This window comes from Lissotriton helveticus, chromosome 3_1, assembly GCF_964261635.1.
Source record: "Lissotriton helveticus chromosome 3_1, aLisHel1.1, whole genome shotgun sequence".
Taxonomy (NCBI): Eukaryota; Metazoa; Chordata; class Amphibia; order Caudata; family Salamandridae; genus Lissotriton; species Lissotriton helveticus.
Window position 1 is genome coordinate 220,751,339 of NC_136061.1, and position 20,539 is coordinate 220,771,877.

Genomic DNA, 20,539 nt, shown 5'->3' on the forward strand with positions numbered 1-20,539 from the left:
CACTGTAGTAGGAGACGGAGCAGGGCCTAACACTGCAGGCCACCACTTCGGGGACCAAGAAGCTTGGGCAGAGCCAAACAGCAGGATTTCGGTTTTGGCCACATTCAGCTGGAGATAGTGCTCCGTCATCCAAGCTGATATGGCTAGCATGCCCTTTGCAAAATGCTGATCAATTAACTCTGTGTCCTTATCAAAAGACAGGAGTAGTTGCGTATCATCAGCGTAGGAAAATGGAGTTAAACCATACTCCCTGGTGATCTTGGGCAGGGGGGCCACATAGATATTAAACAAGGTAGGACTCAAACAAGAGCCATGGGGCACCCGTTTGGTAAGCTTCAGGGTTTGAGATCGAAAAGGACCCAGATTCCACCTCCTCAATAAGATCTGGCTCAGAAAGATGTAGTCAAGCGTGGAGATGTTTTTGAATGTTGGTTGTTGTTTCTTATTTGGCTGCCCCACTTGATTCATTGATGCAGGTTTCCATGAGGTTCCGACCTTTATCTCCTTGACGTCGATTCGGGTGGCACAGGTCTCTCATGTTGAAGTCCCCGGTGATGATAAATTTGTGGCCTGGGTTTTTAACTTATTTTTGGATTGCTGTAGAGGTCGATTACTGCAATTGTGGTTGGAATACCCTCTAATATTATTCCCTTTATAGTGACGATCTGGACGTCGGGCGAGTTCGTAGGCCATTCCTCAATTTGTACTTGCAGGTTTAATTTTACAAAGATTGATACCCCACCGGTCGGTCTTCCAGAGATGTTTTTATATCGGCCAAAGTATGAATTGCCTGGAAGCCTTTGATGGGGTTTGATGTTATCGTCAATGTTTCCTGTAGACATAGGATATCTCCTGTTTTGAGCAGATTCGTGGCTTCCTTATTCATTAGGGTTGATTTAAGGCCGGCCACATTCCAGCTTATTAATCTGAGGTTGGTTCTTGTTCTTGCTTCTTGAGTGCTAGGGATTTGTCCTCCCGTTGGTGTGCAGGGCTGTTGAGATCTAGGCCCAGTCTTCTGAAGTGGCCTCCTGGGGTGCTCTTATCTCCATGCATTGTCTGGTAGTGTCCCCCTTCGTGAGCTTGATTTTGATGTTGTCACTGCGATGTAGACTCTGGGTCTATTTAATGTCCCTTAAAAGGCTTTTCTGTGGTGCTATTGCAGTTTGTTTAGGAAGCCTCTTTAATAGGATTTGGGGGTACTTTTCTGTTGGACATTTATCTACGCGGATCCCCCAATCCCTAAGTAGATCTTTTTCTGCCATAATGTTTTGGATATCTTGTTGGTCCACTTTTTTAGGGTTGACTTCACATGGCTTATCCGGGGGTAATTTTTGAAGTGCACCAATTCGAGGTGGGCTGATTTTAGGTAGGCCAATGGGGATATGCACGACAGGAGGTGTAGAATGTTTGAGCGATTTAAGATGTCGCCCAGGCCTCTTGTCTCAAATTCAGGCGTGAGGATCACTATATGCTCCATATCTGGCTGGTGACCATTTCCCGAGTTGTTTCCCTTACACTCATTACTCTGCCCATCATGCGCAGTTGTTTGATCTCGGAGCCATGTTTGCCCATTTTTCTGGCAAGGAATGACTTGCATTTTCCTATCCGGATCATTATTAAAAGATTGCTCACAGGTCTGGCACTGGACGTCCTGCGGCATCTTCCATGCTAATGTGGATTGTAAAGCCACCCTGTTATGGCCATTGCATTGTGTTTTCGTTACGGGTGGCAATCCTTTCAGGACGCAAGTTTCCTGCACGGAAGCTACTATCAACTTCTCTATCTTCTCGTGTGGTTGTAACTCCGCTGCCTTACATCCTATTGTTGGACTTTTCATGTTTTTACTAGTCTTGGGCAGTCCCTTTGTCTCCCAGCCGTCTACTCTTTTGGAGGCGTTGCTATGGGTGACATTCACCACCTAAGCGTAAGATTGTATTTGGGGGATTGGTGACAGTATGGGTTTCATGCAGCGTGATAGACGCCTTGACTGGGCCTTCAGTTTGTTTCTCATTCAAGTGATGTGGTACAGAAGTTTCCTGACCATTGTTCGCCGGTGAAGCCTTGGCTATAATGTTATTTCTCATTTTAAAAAAGGGATAGATCCTTGTACCCTTGTCGGGGATAACTGTGCCGATGTCTGGCTAATTGTAAATTTATTTGAGTACTGAAGGCCTTTCATACTTTTTTTGTATGAGTGACATTGCGCTTTTCCTTTAGTTTGTTTTCAGCGATTTACGTAGTTTTTTCTTTTGCCGTCTGGAAAGCTGTTTTCCGATTGGTCTTTGATCTGATGTCCTTCAATCGTGTCTAATCTCAGAGCTGGTGGCTGAGCTCCAGTTCTTGCCTGGAGACATTTTATTGCTTGTAATTACTGTACCATCTTCTGGTTCATTAGATGTTGTTGCTTGTCCAGAATGTAGTTCTCTTTTTCTGGGTTTTTCCTGCTTTGTATGTGGCTTGGTCTAGCTTGACTGCATTTGTTTATTAAGGTAGTTAACAAGTCGGGCAGGGTGGCTAATGTTTCCACTATTGCTTCACTGAAGTTTTTTGTTGGACTTGTGGTCCCCCCTTGGTCGTTTTTTCTGATAAGCCACTGGTCCATTTTTGAGTTTATTGTGTCCACCTTATTGTTGATTGTCAATTTCCTTTGTGCTAGCATGTGTATTAAATCCTCCTGTATCTCTAATTTATGAGATTGCCATGTGAGAGCTATTACTGCTGCCAGTAGTGATGTGTTTATTGTGTTTAAGATAAGATCCGGGCTGTCCTTATTTATTGAGTCATTCTGTATTCCAGGATGTTGGCCAGGGGCAACTCCCATGGGTTCCTCTGTCATTATTTGCAATTTGTTGGCTGAACTTGCTTTTGATTTTAATAGCTCAGTTAATGATGGATCTGGGGTGCAGAGGTCGACTAATTTGTGTGGTTGTTGTGTCCTTCCAACGTTGTTAACAGGTGTGGAGCAATTCTGCTCAATCCCCAGACCACAGATTTTTTAGAGCTTCCCAATGTTTCCCGGTGCTCATCATTTCTGTAATGGATGAGGGCCTCTATTTCGGTGACGTTCTTGTTGTAAATATGACCAAGTGATATTGTGCCCTATGGTTTGATTAAAGCTTCGCCATCGTTTAAAGTTGATGAAATCTCGATGATCCCGGTTTGCTCTGACCAGTGTTCTGCTTTGTTGTGATTTTTATTATGATCTTTGTATTTGCTGGTGATATTTAAGGTGTCATTACTGACCATGGCCGTTTCTGCTGTTTCTACTGTCTCTGCCAGTCTCTCCATCTCTATAATTATTGATTCACCCAGGCTGTCCTCTGCTGTTTGATTTGGGACCAAGGGGAAGTCTTCTCTCAGAGTTACTGCCTCCTGGCTAAGACCGGGCTAATGGTGGTCCCCTCCTCCTTCCTTTGGCCCGTACTGTCGATTTTGGATTCTGACTTCAACCTTGTGAAGTATTGATGGATCCGAAGGCTCCCTATTGAGGAATTGCCCAAGTCTTGCGGGTTCTTCAGTCCTTTTGTTGTTCCCTGTTGTTGCCGCACTCTTGTTTCCTTATTGCCAGATCCTGTGCTCCTCATTTTTCCTGAGGTTATCTTGGTGGCTATCTTGGTGGTTGCCCTGTTCCTACATGCCGCAGATATCTTGCGTGAGATTTTCCAGTTGGTACGGAATGCTGAAGCCTGCAGCCTTACCCTATGTGCCCAGTCTTTGGCCCGATCTCGTGATTTCTGCTGCCTCGTTTGGCTATGGCTACTCTTTTGGACTGGCGTAAGCTGCCCTGGCTGTCCTAGCTGTCCTGCCTGGGGTATCGGTCTCATTGGATCCTAATCGGGTTCTGTTTGACTGAGGAATATAGATGTGTTATTAGCGGGCACTGGTGATGAGTGGAGTTTTGTTGTTAATATTGGTATTGATGTTGACACTTGAACCTTGAAACTCGAGCTGTGATGGTTTGTGCTTTTACTCTTTGCTCTTAGCTCTTTACTCTTTGAGCTAATTGGAGGGGAAGTTTTGGTGTCTAGGCCTTTTACAGCGCCTTTTTCACACACCCCTGGGCTCCTTAGATGAGTATTGGCCAGTTGTTTCACCCACAATTTTTTTTCCAGCTGCTCCAAGCACTCTTTTCCAGGCACTCCAAATATGCGTCCTATTAACTGGGTCAGATTGTCAAGACAGCCCAGGTCCCCCCCAAGACTGCCGGGGGGCTGTTGCTGGTGTTGTTTTTCTGGGGAGGATTGGTATGGCGCCCCTTCACCTTGTTATCGACGCCTGAACACCCTGCGTTCAGCTCCTGAGACCTGCACCCTCTTTTTTGTGACCTCCTGCCTCTTTCGCTGTTACTGTGCTGTGCTGCCGCCGCCCTGCTACCCTGTAGACTGCAGGCTGTAGACCACAAGCTGCGGGGCCGCGGGGTGTCCAGTTGCAGGGAGAACAGGGGCCCTTTTGCCCCAAAAGACAGGCTGTAGACCATAAGCTGCAGGGGTCGCGGGGTGTCCAGTTGCAGAGAGAGCAGGGGGCCCTGTACCCCAAAAGACAGGGCCACCGGATGAAGTGTTGGGGGGGCGATAGAGCTGTGAGAGATGGCGTCCTCCGCCTCCTCGTGTGGACAGTGCTCTGGCTCTGGCGTCCGGCGGTCATGAAAACACAAAATGAAGTCCAAAACCTTCATACTGGCTTTTCTACATCTTTATAGCCCTGTGGCACCTTTTCCTGTTTGTTATTAGTGTTTTTAAAAAGGTGGTCGTCCAAATTAAGATAAATGATCTATCTTATCCTATGAATAAATGAATAGTTAGAAATTCTCCAAATGGTGACTAAACTGTGTTCTATTGAGCCTAAACAGTACTCTCAGTTTGATATAAAGCTCATTCAGTAACACAATCAACTTGCTCCTGTAGGGTGAAAGGCCGGCATCATCGAGGAAAACCTAACAGCTGCTCTGAGTCTGCAATAAAACATTCAAGGCACACCTCGGAGAGGAAGAAGAGTGTGTCACGTAGTCCAGGACATCGAGGCAGCTCATGGAGCTCCAGCTGCTCCCGATCCCGGTCCCGGGATAAAAGGTCGGTGCGAAGCCGGTCACGATCATCTTCACAGAAAAAGAACACCAGCAGGTAAGAACCCAGCTTCTCCACAATATGCAGCTTGGTGATATATTGTTCTACCTATGTTAGAGCGCCCGTAGTTTGTCTTTGGGCTTTGTAGTAGAGCTGAAGGAAACTATATTCCCTCACATCTCTGTAATCCTACACAAGTACAAGGAATACAATAACACAAAGATACACTGCTTCTATGCAACTGTGCACATTTGTACACAGATCTCCTGCATTGTCTCATGCTCATCCCTCTTTTCTTGTTTAATTCTTCCCAAATAACTACCATGATTATTCCAGAAAACCCATGTTCCATGATGCTTCTATTTTTTATCCCATTCCAGTTCTGTTGGTCCATTCACCCACCCTTGGACCACATGAGATAGACTGACTATAGGAATATCATTGAACTCCCTCTTATTTCTTCCCTCATGAGCAGAAATACACTCTCAATGTCCTTTGGGCCAACAGCACATCTGTCAACGTCTGAATTGAGGCTGCTGATACGATCATCTCTCTAGATGTTGACCTCCTGTTTATGACTGAAACCTGGCTCAGTGGTTCCACACAGACAAATTATAGAATTGCTTCTCCCACATGATTACCCTATTATTCAGATTGATTATAAAAGATCAGAGGTAGTGGTGTCATTACTCACAAAAAATGAATCCTTTGTAAGCATCTTCAATGATCCTATTCTAACTTCTAGTGTCCAGGGCTGGAACTTGAATCTATCAATCCTACTGCAACCCATCTTAACCTCATCTCTCATTGTTCTGGTCTAGAAATGTATTCTCTGTTTTGATGATTTCAGGCCTGCAATAGTGCCCCCATAACTCACCACCATACATAATTGCACCTCTTGCTTGCGTTTTATAGATCTCCATAGGAGGAGCGACACATTTGTATGTGGACGAGTTAGAGAGCTTGAGGATTCCCCCAGCGAGCTGTGCCAATTTAATTTGTGACTTGATTTGCTGGGGACCCCATGACAAGTTCTCGTTGATGGTTACCCCCAGGTAGTCAAAAATCGACACCCTTTCTAGTCTAGTTGCTCCTAAGCTGGGGTTTGGCCGAGTGGTAGCGGGGGGGGTTGAAGATCATGAATTTGGTTTTGAGGACATTGATCTCCAAACCCGACATCTGCAAAATTCCTCAAAGCCATCCAGTTTGCGTTGAATCCCCATAGGGGACTTAGACAGGAGAAGGGTATCGTCTGCGAACATGATCGCCGGTACCCTGCTACCTGCCAACTTTGGGGCACCGTTGTTCCGTACTCCATTTAAGTGGGCGATTACCCCGTTGACATAGAGGCAGAACAGGGTAGGTGCCAATACGCACCCTTGCCGAACCCCCCTGTCAACGGGGAATCTAGATGACAGTACCCCCTTCTTGCCACATCTAACCTGGGCGAAGTTAGCCTCGTGTAACCTCATCAGGATGGTTAAGAGTTGGACCGGTATACCCAATTCGAGCAGCACCGACCATAGTTTCCCCCGGGGAACTAAGTCGAAGGCAGAACGAAACGGAAAATCTGGTCCATTGTGGAGGTGTTCCTCCTAAACCCTGCTTGATACGGGCTAAGGATTGCGTGCTTGTCTATCCAATCCTGGAGACGATCTAGAATGAGTCGTGCAAAAGATTTCTGCGGGACATCAATGAGGCTGATGGGCCTGTAGTTGGCTGGGAGCAGGGGGGAGCCCTTCTTGAATATAGGGGCGATTTCTGCGCCCAGCCAGGTACACGCAACTGCCATTCCCCTCAGGACTGTTTTGAAAAGTATCTGTAGATACGGGCCCCATATCTTAGGTTCGTGTCTGAAGAGGTCTCCCGGGAGTTTGTCAAGACCCGGGGCTTTTCCTATGGCAAGTTTAGCAATTACGTTGCAAACCTCCACTGTGGTGAACTCTAGCAGTTCAGACTGGGGGAACGGATCTGGTATTGCCAACGAACTATCCGTACCGTCCTCTATGGAGTACAAGGCCTGAAAATGGTCTTCCAAGACTTTGGCGTCTATATTAGGTTCGGTGGCTGATTTCGGGTCACCGCAACCGGTGTTGACTATGGACCAGAATTTCCGGGAATCCCTGGTGGCAAGGGCAGCGGTTAGACTGGTCCACTTTTCATGATCCCATTCTTCCTTTGCGTGCTTAAGTACTATTTTGTAATGTGATCTCCTGGCTTGTATTTGGGGTTTACTATTACTTAACTTTAGGGCATGAACTAGCTCTGTCTTGACCTTTCGACATGCTGCATTATACCAAGAGCCTGCAAAAGCCCTTTTGCTCCTGGTAGCCGCCTGGAGGTTAAATACCTCTGCTAGATTGGATACTAAATCCGTATGGAGGGCCTGCATTTTTAGGTCGAAGTCAGGAGGCGATGGTTGGATGTTTAAGGCGTCAACCTCCACGAAAAAGGGAACAATTTGGTTGTAAACTTTGCAAAGTTCTTCTGGGTGAACCGCTATTTTATCCCACCTAACTCTACGTCTGCCATTTGAAAGTATGATCCTGTTATCCGGATCCCCAGGATTTCTAGTGCCATTCTTGCTGGGGCTGGGAGAGGCCAACTGCAAGATTAGAGCATTATGGTCGCTCTCGATTCTTACGTTAACATTAAGGTCAATGACCTTTGGCCACAACCGCGTTTCGACCAGAATATAGTCGAGACGAGACTCCTGTCCGGGTTTATTAAACGTGCACTTGGCTGGCGTGTCCGAGGGCGTGCGACCATTGCAAGCCCTAATTGAGTGATTTAAAGTTAGGGCAGTGATCTGGATTGCTAGGGGAGACCACATCCTCGGTGATGGGGACTTGCTCGCTGGTATTGCCCAGTATTCATCCTCTGCCAGTAGGTCGCCATCCTTCATGCCTAGTAAAGGCTCGAAGTGGCAGTTCAAATCACCCCCTACCAGGAGATGAATATCACTAGTAAGGGTATGCAAAAAATGCGACAACTCCTCAATAGTTCTTGATTCACTGGCTATGCTTACAGGTCGTGAATACACATTGACAAGAGCGAGCTTGAAAGCATTTGACCAGGAGAGGACTACGCATTGGACATGTTCGGAGTGAGTGGTCAGAATCTTGGCCGTGCAACCCAGATGCGAACCAACCCAGATGGTAAGACCTCCTGGTGGTCGCCCCTTCCCTTCCGAACGGGCAGGAACATGAAATGCAGCATAGCCCCCACTGAGTTGCTCCTTTCGGGCCCATGTCTCTTGGAAGAGACAGATGTCATTCTTGTCAACAAAAGCTCCCCACTCCGGGCATGCTATTTTATTAGGTAGGCCGGCGACATTCCATGACAAAATCGTTAGTGAGTCTGGTTTGCAACCCCTGTCACTGCTATCACTACTGTCCCTTGTACCTCCTTCTCCCGGACTTGCTGGCGGGAGAGCCATTTTATCACCTGACACATTTATACTTGTTAAAGGATCGTCAGTACCTGTGATGGATTCTAAAATAGGCAAGTGCATATCAGGGGATTCCAGGGATACCTGACTGCTGCCTGCAATCGCAGCTCTGCCAAGGAGTGCAGCGCTCCCTCTCAATACTGTGATAGGATTTCCTCTTTCAGTTCCCTGGCGAAACCCCATGGAGCCCGCCTGATTGTGCTGCAGTCAGTCCACCATATCCAGGGGACTTTATCTATTTTGGGTGTGAATGTGACTGGGAACATAAGGTTGTACAAGCCTACCCCTGTCTACCCTGCCCACTCCTCGGGGCTCTACTAACGTCCAGTCTCGTTCCGTATCTAGTGTATGGCACGGAGGGTAGAAGTATGACAGTGGAAAACGTTGAATGACTGACCCAGGGTTGTGGCGCATCCATTCGCAAATGTGCGCCACGATCCGTGGGTCCCTAAAATTTACCAAAACACAGTCACCTTTGGTAGTCTTTGGCCTGTGCCCCACCCAGGTCACCCTGCGGACCATCAGGATTTCACTGCTGGTATGGGCCGGGAGCGGTCTATTTTTGTTAAGCCAGTCAGAGACTTTGTTTTTTAAGGACATAAAGGATTCCCTGCTAGCATCACTTAATTTTGGGACCCCTGTTAAGACCACGAGGTACGGGCTCGATTCTGGGGGCAGGTCAATTCTAATTTCCTTGATCGGGCCCGCATCGTATTGGTCATGACGGGCCTCCTTTGACTTTTCACTAGTAGCCACTATCGGTGCATTAACAGGGGAAGCTGCTAGCACTACCTGATTTATGCTGGTCGCATTAGCAGAGAGCAAATCAACTGGTAATGCAGAATTTAGTGACGGCAGCTCCCTCTGACCTTTGGTGGATTGGACATTACTCAAAGTCAAATTGTTAGTCTTTAGACAATCCACGGTCGCCAATGCTGCTTCTTCAATTTTGGACAGCCATAGTTCAATCTGTGACAGTCTAGTTTCGAATGGTTGAAGTGATGTCCTTAAGAGAGCGCCCAATTTTAAGAGAAGTGGATCCTCCAAGCGGCTGATACGGTGATTGAATTTGTCTCTCCTGAAGTACGTGCAATTGCAGATGATGTAACAGCTTTCGGAACCACTGGGGCCTGGCGCGGGCTAGCAGGATCACTGGTTTTGGTGCACCTTGCAAGCTTGGGCTTCCTGCCACCGGGGGCATCAGCACCTCGCTTCCTTTTGGGTACCGCCCCCTCTCGTCTCCCCGTAGCTGGTGAGTGTTAGGCCTTTCTGGAGTATTGACCGGTGCTGACACTGAAATAGTATCTACTACTGGAGGTGGCTGGGGCTCACCTGCTGGAGATATCAATCCCAAATCCTGTGAGGACTCTAGACTTTGTACAGACAGAGGAGCTTCCGAGGCAACTACTCGCGGTATGGGCTCTGGTGTACGAGCATTCGCGAGGTACCCCAGAGAAGATCTTTTAGCTAGAGCAATGTCTTGGGAGAGGCGACGCTCCATCAGAGTTATTTCGTGATCCAGTACTGAATTTGCTCTAATGATAAAATTATCCAGAGTCCCTGTTATATAGCCACCCGATGTCATCGCCTTACTCCTTGATTCGCATTTTTCTGACACAGATAGTAATTCAAACAGGTACTTACAGAGTGCCCGGACAGCCTCGATGTAAAAGCAGGCCAGATGAAAGAGGGGTGACCCGGTCCGGTCTCCTCCGGGCTACAGCGGGCTTAAACGGGCCCGCCCTTGGCCCGGGCTGTGCCCGGCGCGCGCCCGCGGCGAGGTGGGTCTGTTTGATTATATAAGTACGGTAGGTGCGGTGCACAGCTTTTGAGTTAAAAGTATGGTTTTTTTGTGAGGTTGATTTTGGGGTTTTGTTAGTTTAAAGGTGCTCCTGCAGGTAGCGTAACCGTCCGTTTACGCTAATGTGAATCTCAAGGTAAGTGTGTGCATAGGTTATGCATACATCCCTGCGGTGGGCACTCCGTAGAGGTTCGTATAAAACAGACTCCACTGAATTCTGGAATGCATTTATTTCGAGTTCAACATGAATTTCATTCAAACATCTTTATCCATTGTTTTTTCACAATGCAAAAATTTTTTTTCCAATGTAGATTTTTCCACAATGATGCTCCGATGCATTTCGGGCAACATTTGCCCTTTCTCAAGGAGCCCTGGACCTTGGAGATGCTCCTTTACTGCTTACAGAGTGCCCGGACAGCCTCGATGTAAAAGCAGGCCAGATGAAAGAGGGGTGGCCCGGTCCGGTCTCCTTCGGGCTACAGCGGGCTTAAACGGGCCCGCCCTTGGCCCGGGCTTTGCCCGGCGCGCGCCCGCGGCGCGGTGGGTCTGTTTGATTATATACCAGCAGGAAGAGGCGGGAAGAGGACACAGCTGAGGGCGATGGCGGGGCTGCTGGTCCTCGCTGTCCCGTCTGGTAAAGTGCAGGCAAAGAACAAAGTCCCGGTCCAACTGCTGCGAGCGGATCGCGCAGAGCGGGGGCCACGAGCAGTTTATGCGGTGGCAGGAAGGGGCGGGAAGAGGACACAGCTGAGGGCGATGGCGGGGCTGCTGGTCCTCGCAGTCCCGTCCGTTAAAGTGCAGGCAAAGAACAAAGTCTTGATCCAACTGCTGCGAGTGGCACCCTAGTCCTTATCACCTTGGTTATGTTTGCCAATTTCTGTGACCTCTTCTTGGCCATTACACGGAAGCCCCTTTGGATGAAGACTTTGCGGGAGAGTTTCCAAAACCCAGTGGGGAGAGCCCCTCCGTGCCTGATGGACTTTGCTTTCTTTAAACGCTGGGTGGTTTTGTTTGCTTTGCCTTCCTTTGACTGGACTGTGCAGCAGGTATAGGCGTAGGGTTTTAGTGAGATTTTCCTGGTACCTTGCAATGCGATCTTGTCCAGTTTGCACTCAACTCCTGACTCCACTATCCGGGCCCCCAGACTGAACTCTTCTTTGCAGCCTCTGCTCATGTGTGCCATGAGATGCTTATGCATACACAATTTTTTTTCCTTGTATTTTTTTTGCTGGTAGTTTATGAGGCGGGGCCTGCCGGCCAGAATGGCCGAGGTATCTTGGCCCTGTTAGCTTTGCACCTTGAATTCAAGTATTTGGACTGATGGAGTGTTGGACTTCGCCTTACCTCCCCTTGGTTGCTATGCAGCGGACATGGGCAGAGGAACGAGCACGCCTGTGATGTGCCAAGAAGGGTGTGTCAGAGGAGCAACCAGAAAAGTAACTGTGTTTGTATTTTTCTTTAAGTTGAAGGCCTTAGCATACAGCAGTACTGGTTGCTCTATGGTTCGGTATGGAGCTGTTTGAATGACTGCTGCTCTGTGTCTAGTTCCTGAGGTTGAGAGTGCCACGTGTAGAGTATGCGTGAAAGCAATTCCGCCGTTTGCATTCCCCTTGCTTGAGGATTCCCAACAAAGCTAATTGCGTAATACAGAATTACTGCATGAATTGCTATGTGAGTTACTGTGGACACAGGGCTCTGGAGGTTCTTTTAGGATCCCTGTTGGTGCATGTGGTGCAAAATGGAGCGGATTAAGTGTCCTGTGTTGAGTTCTGTAGAGGAGGGGGTTGATGCTGACCATCACCCGCAAGTGCAAGCCACACCGACCTAATTCCGGCCGCTTCCACCCAACGGGGGTGGTACGGCAGGCTAATACATGAGGTCTCCCACTGCTCCCCTTGTCCCACGCGCTGTCTTCTATTTGTGCTCCACAGACTTCTGTTTGCCTCCTGCTGGCAAGTAAAGTCACGACTGCTCCTGGATCGCCACTGGTCCTCAACCCCTCCTCTGCTTGGTCTGTTAGTCCTTGATGGTCAATCACCGTGAGCGCACACGTTCTACACACCGCCTCTGGTTCCACAATGCTTGTGCAGGGGCCCTACCCGGGCCAGTTGACTCAAGGGCCGGAGGCTGAGTCTCACAGGGCTTTCAGGGCAGGACTGAACAGGCTCGAGCTGTACTGGGTTGAGGGAGGGCCGTGCTGAGAGGACTCGTTGTGGTCAGTCCACTCAGCATTCACCACCTCGCCCTCACAGTGGCCTCTTCTCCACGCTCTCCCTCTCGGTCCTGATATGAGCAGGACAGGCAGTCAGCCCAGCTCTCCCTGCTGCCCCTTCTGACTCCGCTCCCTTTTCCCTTTACAAGTGGGGCGGAGTAGAGAGCAGTGGTGGGCAGGACCGGACAGTACTACACTTGGTGGCTTATATTAAAGTCAACCCAACTCGGCCACGGCTCCCGGCTCCACGGCCCCGACTCCTTTCTCCTCTCACCACTTGCGCTGGATGCATATATACATATATATCTCTGCCTATCTTTCTTCTCTAACTGTAGCTGTTTACCTTCCCACTACCCATGTATAAATATTAACAATCCATGTTTGTTCGATGTGAACCCCTTTACTTATGTTGTTTCTTAACATAATGCCTTTCTACTTCTCTCTGTTCCATCTTTATTATTTGTACTTCATGGTTGTAAATGCATGTTTCTATGTTGATAGCTGTCCCACCTCTGGTCTTTGTAAGGTATACATAAAACTTCAAAAATAAATCATGAATAAAAAGAATTGGAGTATCCCTCAGCATGTGCGACTGCACTGTGTCATTTACATCCTTAATCGTAATGCATCATACCATCCGGGATCACTCACAAATGTTAGAGGCATAAATGTGCCAAGCAAGAGCTGGGTGTCTACAGCAAAGGTTGCATGAGGTAACCAAGGACATAAGGCACTCCACCGAGACAGAGTGGTTCAGGGAATTCATGAACATATGTTTCTATTGCAGAGAGAAAGAGAACGAATCCCGCACCAGACACACAGACAGCACAGAGGCATCGCGTCCCAGAAGGCGCTCCAGGAGTTACTCTCCCATCCGCAAGAGGAGGCGCGATTCCCCAAGCTTTATGGAGGCAAGGAGAATTACCAGGTGAGCTCGGACATAGATGGTAAGAAATGGGTTAGGAACAAATGGTTTAGTTAGACATATTTCTACATGAAAGAATAGTGCACAAGCAGTACTATGCAGGATATTTGATTTGGAGCACCTTCCTTTGAGAAGGTTCTTACCATTTCAGCCTTTAAATCACATTTTATTCCAAAGTCAGCTACTGAAGAAATAGAGAAGGGGCAAGGGATAGAGTTCAGGAATGCTTGGAATACATTGCTCTGGAATCTGTACCCTGAATAATACAACCTTATACATAGATGCTGCTTTTGTAAGAGTGTACTCTCTCTGGGAATGGTGCCCTGGTGCTTACATATGATTTGTTCATATCGTATGAAGAACAATTCAGAAAATCAGCACACATAAACTGGTGACAATAAGCTTTAGCCTGAAACTTATCTACTACTAAGGGAGAGGGGATTGCAGGCCCCTTCTATCGCACATCGCAATGTAAGAAGATGATGGAAGGAGTAGAGAGCTACCTGAACAAAAGTATTTTAATGAAGTCTTACATTCTTAATTTTGAAGTACCGAGAAACTGATATTTCACAGATATTCCATATGTAGATTGCAAATACCCCCGATTGCATCATTTGATATACTAGTTTCTATAAAAATTCTGTCAACAGTTACTTAAAAACACTTATAACACTTATTAAGCCCCATAGTCAGTGAAACAATGGGGCTGAAAAAGGTTTTGTTCAAAAGCACATTTATTTACACTTAAAGGTTATGACAGATTATGTCAATGAGACAGAGTAGCCCTTAACACAGCCCATTTACAATTACATAAAACAAAAACATAAAGAAAATACATAAAATATAAACTACTAGACAACTATCAGTATTTCAACTCGACTACTTCTTGTAAATTTCACCTACTACCACCAAGCATTAGATTATACAAACGTCACAGATTTACAATATGAAATAATTGATATGACTTGCAATGGCATAAATATGTCAACTATGTCAATGTCAATATGTGCTTAAACCATCAAATTCATAAAAAGCATAAAAATTGAAGTAGTTTTCAGAAAGCATTTCACAAAACATTTCGTAAAACGTTTCACAAAGCCTTTCCTAAAGCATCAGGAGTCCTAAAGTGCAAAGTGCGAGTGAACAGCGTAGTAGTTTTTACAAAACGTATCACAAAGCATTTCACAAAGCATTTCATAAAACATCAGGAGTCCTATAGTGAAAAGTGCAAGTGATCAGCTACATATATGTCTTGAGATATATAAAGTGTCCTATAAAAAAATGCAAAGTGCAAGGTGTATGAAGCAGCACCTTAATAACAGAAGACAAACTTGGGGTCTCAAACGGATAGACAGTCTATTAAACACATACATATTAATAAAATTCCAACCATATACAGTACTTATGGGTTTGCCAACCCAGGCACAAAGTTAATAACATTAGCCCCCCCATTTCTTTATTGCGGATTTAACTAGCGAGACCATTTAGACTGTGGTTCCAAAATTACCAAGCCCTTCCTCTTAGCCCGGATGCCTTTCTTGGCATAAATTGCTTTTTCCAAGTTCTATGTTGAGAGTAGGCAGGCCAACCACGGCTGAAAGGAAGGGGGGTTCGGGATCCGACCAAGCCGAGGCGATACAAAGTCTGTGTATAGCCATAGCGACGAAGACCAGGGCCCCTCCCTTTTCTCTTTCTATAGTTTCCTGTACTCCCAATAATATAGTAGAAGGGGTTAGCAGAACTTCTCAAGACAAAACTACTTTAAGGAGGCCCTGGATGTCTTCCAGCAGGTGGCCGAGTTTATCACAGGTAGCAAACATATGTATAGAATCTGCACCCTGTTCAGAACATCGGGGGCATTTAGTACCTTTACAGGTTCCCCATTTTGCTATTATACTCGGGGTATGATGCAAAAAAATGCACGTTTTATAAAACTGGGCTTGCAAATTGGCTGATAGTAGATCGCTTTTGGGCAAAGCGAAGAGCTGATAGGAAAACGTTATCAGTGATGTCTAGTTTCTGCTGCCATTTCGTAGAGATTCTAGTCAGATCATCAGTCATTAAAAAATTAAGAATGCCTTAGATAGTTCTGATCCGAGGAGCATTAGATTCAGTCAATTTTTCCATAAGTTCATATTTGACAAACCCAAAGAGCCCGCCTGCCTTACGTAGTAAAAAGTTCCTTATTGATACATTTAAAAAAAACTCTTTGTGACTTAGACCAAATTTTGTTTTACGGTCTTCAAAGGCCAAAACCCTATCTGAGGAATAAAACAAACCCAGTTTATTGACTCCTGCTTTGAGCCAGGTTGTAAAGTAGGAGCCCCCGAATATGTCCGGCAGCTACTCATTGATTCTTGTAGGAGTATAATAATTCAGTCTCCCAGTCCTTAGTATTTTAGGGACAGCGGAAAAGTCTTTGTATGTTCGCATAAGGCTCTCAAACCGTACTCTCTTGAAATAACCATATTCGAGTTGTCAGTACAAACATCCCTAAGTTTCTGGGCAGAGTAGCAACTCAAACGGGGAAAGGAGATCCGTTGTTCTTGCTTGGGATTGATCTTGAAGCAATACAGGACATATCTTCATGAAGGTATCCCACTAATAATTTTTTACGTTTGAGAGCGTCCATCCACCTCTCTCTCTAGGGAGAGATAGATACTTTTGGGACCTTCTTGGCCCAAAAAACTGTGAAAAAAGATTATCACATGTTTTTAGCATTGAATTTGTAAAATCAAGGGGGTTAACTCTACAAAAAATAGAATTTTACGGGAAGAAAATCATTTTTAAAACATTGCACCGGCCCACTATGGAAAGATGTAGAATATTTAGCCGATGCAGTGACTTCTTTATCTCTGAGGCTAAAGGGGACAGGTTTTCTTTAACAATTGTATGAATATTGGTCAAAATGTTCACCCCAAGATATCTAGCTATAGTAACCACTCTATGGTCAGTCCATTTGATTTTGTCGTTCACAATTATCTGGGTTTTTTCTTTATTTAAGGCATATCCCGAAACCTCCCCAAATGTTTGAGCCTCGAGTGCTATTGCATCTATTGCCTTGCCAGGATCTGGAGTCACAAGCTCCAAGTCTTTGGCATATCCCATAATTTTTGTTTCAAATCTGTGTCTGAGTATTGGGGGATGCCCTGGTTATTTTCTAGCTTCTTAATGAAAGGGTCAATGTACATCGCAAAAAGCAGCAGGGAGCAGGGATACTCCTGACGTGTCCCCTGTGTTATTGCAAATTGTTCTGTCTGTACCCCGTTGATCACGACCCTAGCCGTAGGATATATATATAGGGCTTTGATAGCTTGAATAAATCCGGTCCCTAGACCCATTTTCTGCATGATGCTCCACAAGAATAGCCAGGAGACCCAATCAAAGACCTCTCCGGCGTCAAGAAGTATTAACGCGTTTCGGTCTCCTGTAGTCTGTGCCGCATCAAACAAATTAATAGATCTCCTTATATGATCTGTGGTGCTTTTTTTAGGGCTAAATCCATGTTGCCATCTAGAGATGAGTCTTTTGATAACAACAGATAATCGGGAAGCTAGAATTTTAGAGAATATTTTGGAGTCTCCATTAATTAAAGTTATTGGGCGATAAGAGCCAATTTACAAGAGAGGTTTGTCTTTTTTTTTGAAAAATAACGTTTTTTGCTAGTGGCCAAGAGGAGGGATGGGCAGTGCCATTAAAAATGTGTTCAAGAAGAGATTTGAATATATCTTTGATCTGATCGATGAATACTTTATAAAACTCCACCGGGATAAGATCGGTGCCCACTGCCTTTCCATCTGGTAATAGGAATCTCTTCCCAGGAGGGGGAACCTTCTAAGAATTCGCAATCTTCAGAGCTTAGACTAGTTATCGGAATTGGGTCTAAAAAATTGACAATGGCTATTTGTCTAGATGCGATAGTGCTGACACCTTCCTCAGTATACAGCTCTTGGTAAAACTGACGGAAGGTGATTCTTATTTTTTCCGGCTCAGACGTTATCCCTGCAATTGGGTTCTCGGATGGAATATATACCATTATTCGTAATGTCCTGTTTAGTTGTCAGGACTAGCTGGTGGCCAATTTGTTAGGTAACTTAATATACCTTTTCACAAGCTGCGGCCCACTTGGAGGTGTCTTTTTCGGCCAAAATGTTGCCGATTGCTGCTCTTACCGCTGAACCTCCAATTGTACCGGCTCTTTTTCTCTCTCCTGCTGAACAGCCCCGATATGTTTTTTCTCAGCCCTTGCTAATTTCTTTTGGAGCTCTAGGATCAGCTATCTTTCCCTTTTGCTCTTCCTCAGTGAATACTGTGATGCTTCCCCACATATACAAGCCTTTAGGGCGTCCCAGAGCACCCTAATTTGAGCAGAGCCATTCTTTCTTTCAAGGAATTCCTGAACCAACCTTTCTTGTGGTCGTAATATTCCTTGTTAAATAATAAGGACCTCTCGAAACTCCAGGTGGAGATTCCCTTGCTGAAGGATACTCCCTTGACCCTTAAAATTAGGGGGTTGTGATCTGACATGAATCGAGGGATAAGTTCAATGTTCACATCCTGAATCAAAGAGGAAGAAACAAGGAAATAATCTAGTCGGGCATGTGATTGATGGGGGGCAGATTAGTAAGTATACCCCAATTGGTTCGGTCTTAGATGAGACCAAACATCAATAAGCCCATGAACGTGGAATAGGTTCCTCAATGCCTGCAAGACTGAGTTTTCAGCCTGTATACTGCTGTTGGATGTACATGTCCCAATCGCAGAGTAGATTAATATTGAAGTCCCCGCACATTATAACAGGGAGGGGCCAGTGAGCTTGCTCCCCATAAAGCCAATTGATTACCCCAGGGTCATCTGCTGTGCTCCTATATATCGAGCATAAGGTGAAAGAAGGCTTAAATGAAGGCCTACACTCTGTTAATACCCACCTCCCATGGGGATCAACCTTATCTTGAATTATTTGGAAAAGGTTACTACGCCGAGCTAGAATAGCTACCCCTCTAACATGCACACTTTGTGATGTCCCTCCAATCAGAGTATATCACAGTGTATTTAACAGACCGGTCTGTGTAGCTTCGATGTGTGTTTCTTGGAGGCAGACCAGATCTGCCCCCAGCAAGTATAGACCCTGTAAGACCTGCTGCCTCTTCTGAACATAGTTTAACCCACAAACATTAAGAGTAGCAATTCTAAAATGCACTAGGTTTGACATACAAATTCATCTACATTTCCGTTCCGTTGCAACAATGAGAATGTCAGAAGGGAAAAATAGCAGAAAAACATTGAAGAAGGCAAAATGAAAAAACAAAACAGACAATGATCTCGAAAAAATAAGAAGCCATAGGTCTAAGGTGCACCAAAGGCCGATTCCCATGCTTTTTACACCAACAAGACAGTAGCATTTTCACACAATTGCAACCATGATAAAACTAGTAGGACCCGCAGTGGCCCACCCTTCCCTCCCGCCCCCCATCCCCTTTGACCCCTCAATGAACCCCTCACCTCCCCTTCCCAAAAAGCTGAGCAATCAGGTCTAGCCTGAGTGATGGGCGTCACAAGTAGGTCTCCACCACCCAACCCCACCGTGTTATCCAAAAAAGTAATATACCACAGGCCAAAAAAAAAACGATCAATGTTTAAGTAACTATAATCAACGCTATGTCCCCCTTCCTTTTCCACCCCTATGAAGAAAATATCAGCAACTATTTTCAGATAGAAAAAGTAAATGTAACTGTGCCCAGTTCTAGCCTTAATTACATTAAGATATTTCTTTATCTGTGCCCAGTTTTAGCCTTCATTTCATTAAGATAGTCTTGAGCCTTAATTTTAAACATAAAGCTATGGGAAGAGCCATTTAAAATGATTTTAAGATTAGAAGGATTCATTTAAAAAACATGGGCTCCTAACTGTTGAAAAGGAGCAAACAGCTGGCGGAGGCGTCATCTGCATTCAACCGTTGCGTGATTTAAATCAGGCTTAGCAAAAAAGGACACCCCTTCAAACATTTTCTTTGAGTTCGGCCGGGCATGTTCATAAACCAATTGTATCAGCAAAAAGAGGACAGCTTTTTTAATGTGAAGGGGAATCGGTGAGCCCTTTGTATCTCTTGATCCTAATTCCAGTTGGGATGTTTGGAGAAAGCACATTTCAGAAGCTTTACGATAAATCGTCGGGGTCATCTTCTGCTCCTTCTGGGATCCCCAACAGGCGAAGGTTATTTCGGCGCTGACTGTTCTCCTGATTCCACATGACATCCATCATGCAGGCACTTTGGGAGGAACTCTGCTCTTTTAGAGAGGTGACTTCAGCTTCCTGGCTCTCGCAGCTTTTGATCATCGTGACGCATTCCCCTATAGCTAAGCAAGTTTTGTTCAATTTTCTTATCCCCCCCTTGTAGCTTTTGGGTGGACCCCCCTTTGCTTGTCTGTTGTCAATCTATACTTCTTCTTGAAATAGCTTAATTGAAAGCAGGATGGCCGACAAGGAGGGTTATTCGGCTAGCTCTGTTGTTGTATTAAAATTCACTCTTAATGAAAAAGGGAGTTGTTTACAATCTTTGCCAGCGGTGATGGTTTGCTTCACTACTAGTTCTCTGCAGGCCAATGTCCCACCGAAGATGGACTGGATTTCAGGATGCAGGGCATTGTATTACCCTGTAGCCTTCTAGCTCTAGCTCTAGGTGACAGAGAGAAAGCACAATACTTGCCACTCTGTAAACCGGTATCTCTCATTTCCTGCTGCCAGAGTATTGTGTTACACCAAAATTCTCAGGGCATCACCTGCTATGAATGAACGCATGAATGATTGAATGAATGAATGGAGTATATATTCAGATGAACGGTTACCCTAACAAGAGTAGTCTGGCACTAAGGCCATACTGGAAGAGTAAGAAAACAGGACCAGACAAGAGTGAGTTACAGAGAGGATATATTTTTAAATGATTCCTGAAATCCATATGTGAAGGCTTTTGCATTGGTTTGCCTGGTTATTCATTTCAAGCCTTGGCTGGGTGGTATCTAAATGGGTGGCAGATCCCTTAAGCCCCGAAAGGACACACTAACCTTTTCGGAGCAAAGGAGAACCGGCA

The 20,539-nt window shown here is 45.7% G+C and overlaps 1 protein-coding gene across 1 annotated transcript in view; it reads left to right on the forward strand.

The window, feature by feature from the left end:
* The window catches only part of SRRM3 (serine/arginine repetitive matrix 3), a 244,216-nt gene that overhangs the window by 205,996 nt on the left and 17,681 nt on the right, over positions 1-20,539 (forward strand). Inside the window, exons 10-11 of the mRNA XM_078679649.1 lie at positions 4,905-5,120; positions 13,315-13,455. Of these exons, the coding sequence (XP_078535775.1) occupies positions 4,905-5,120; positions 13,315-13,455 (357 nt within the window). The remainder of the gene's footprint in view (positions 1-4,904; positions 5,121-13,314; positions 13,456-20,539) is intronic.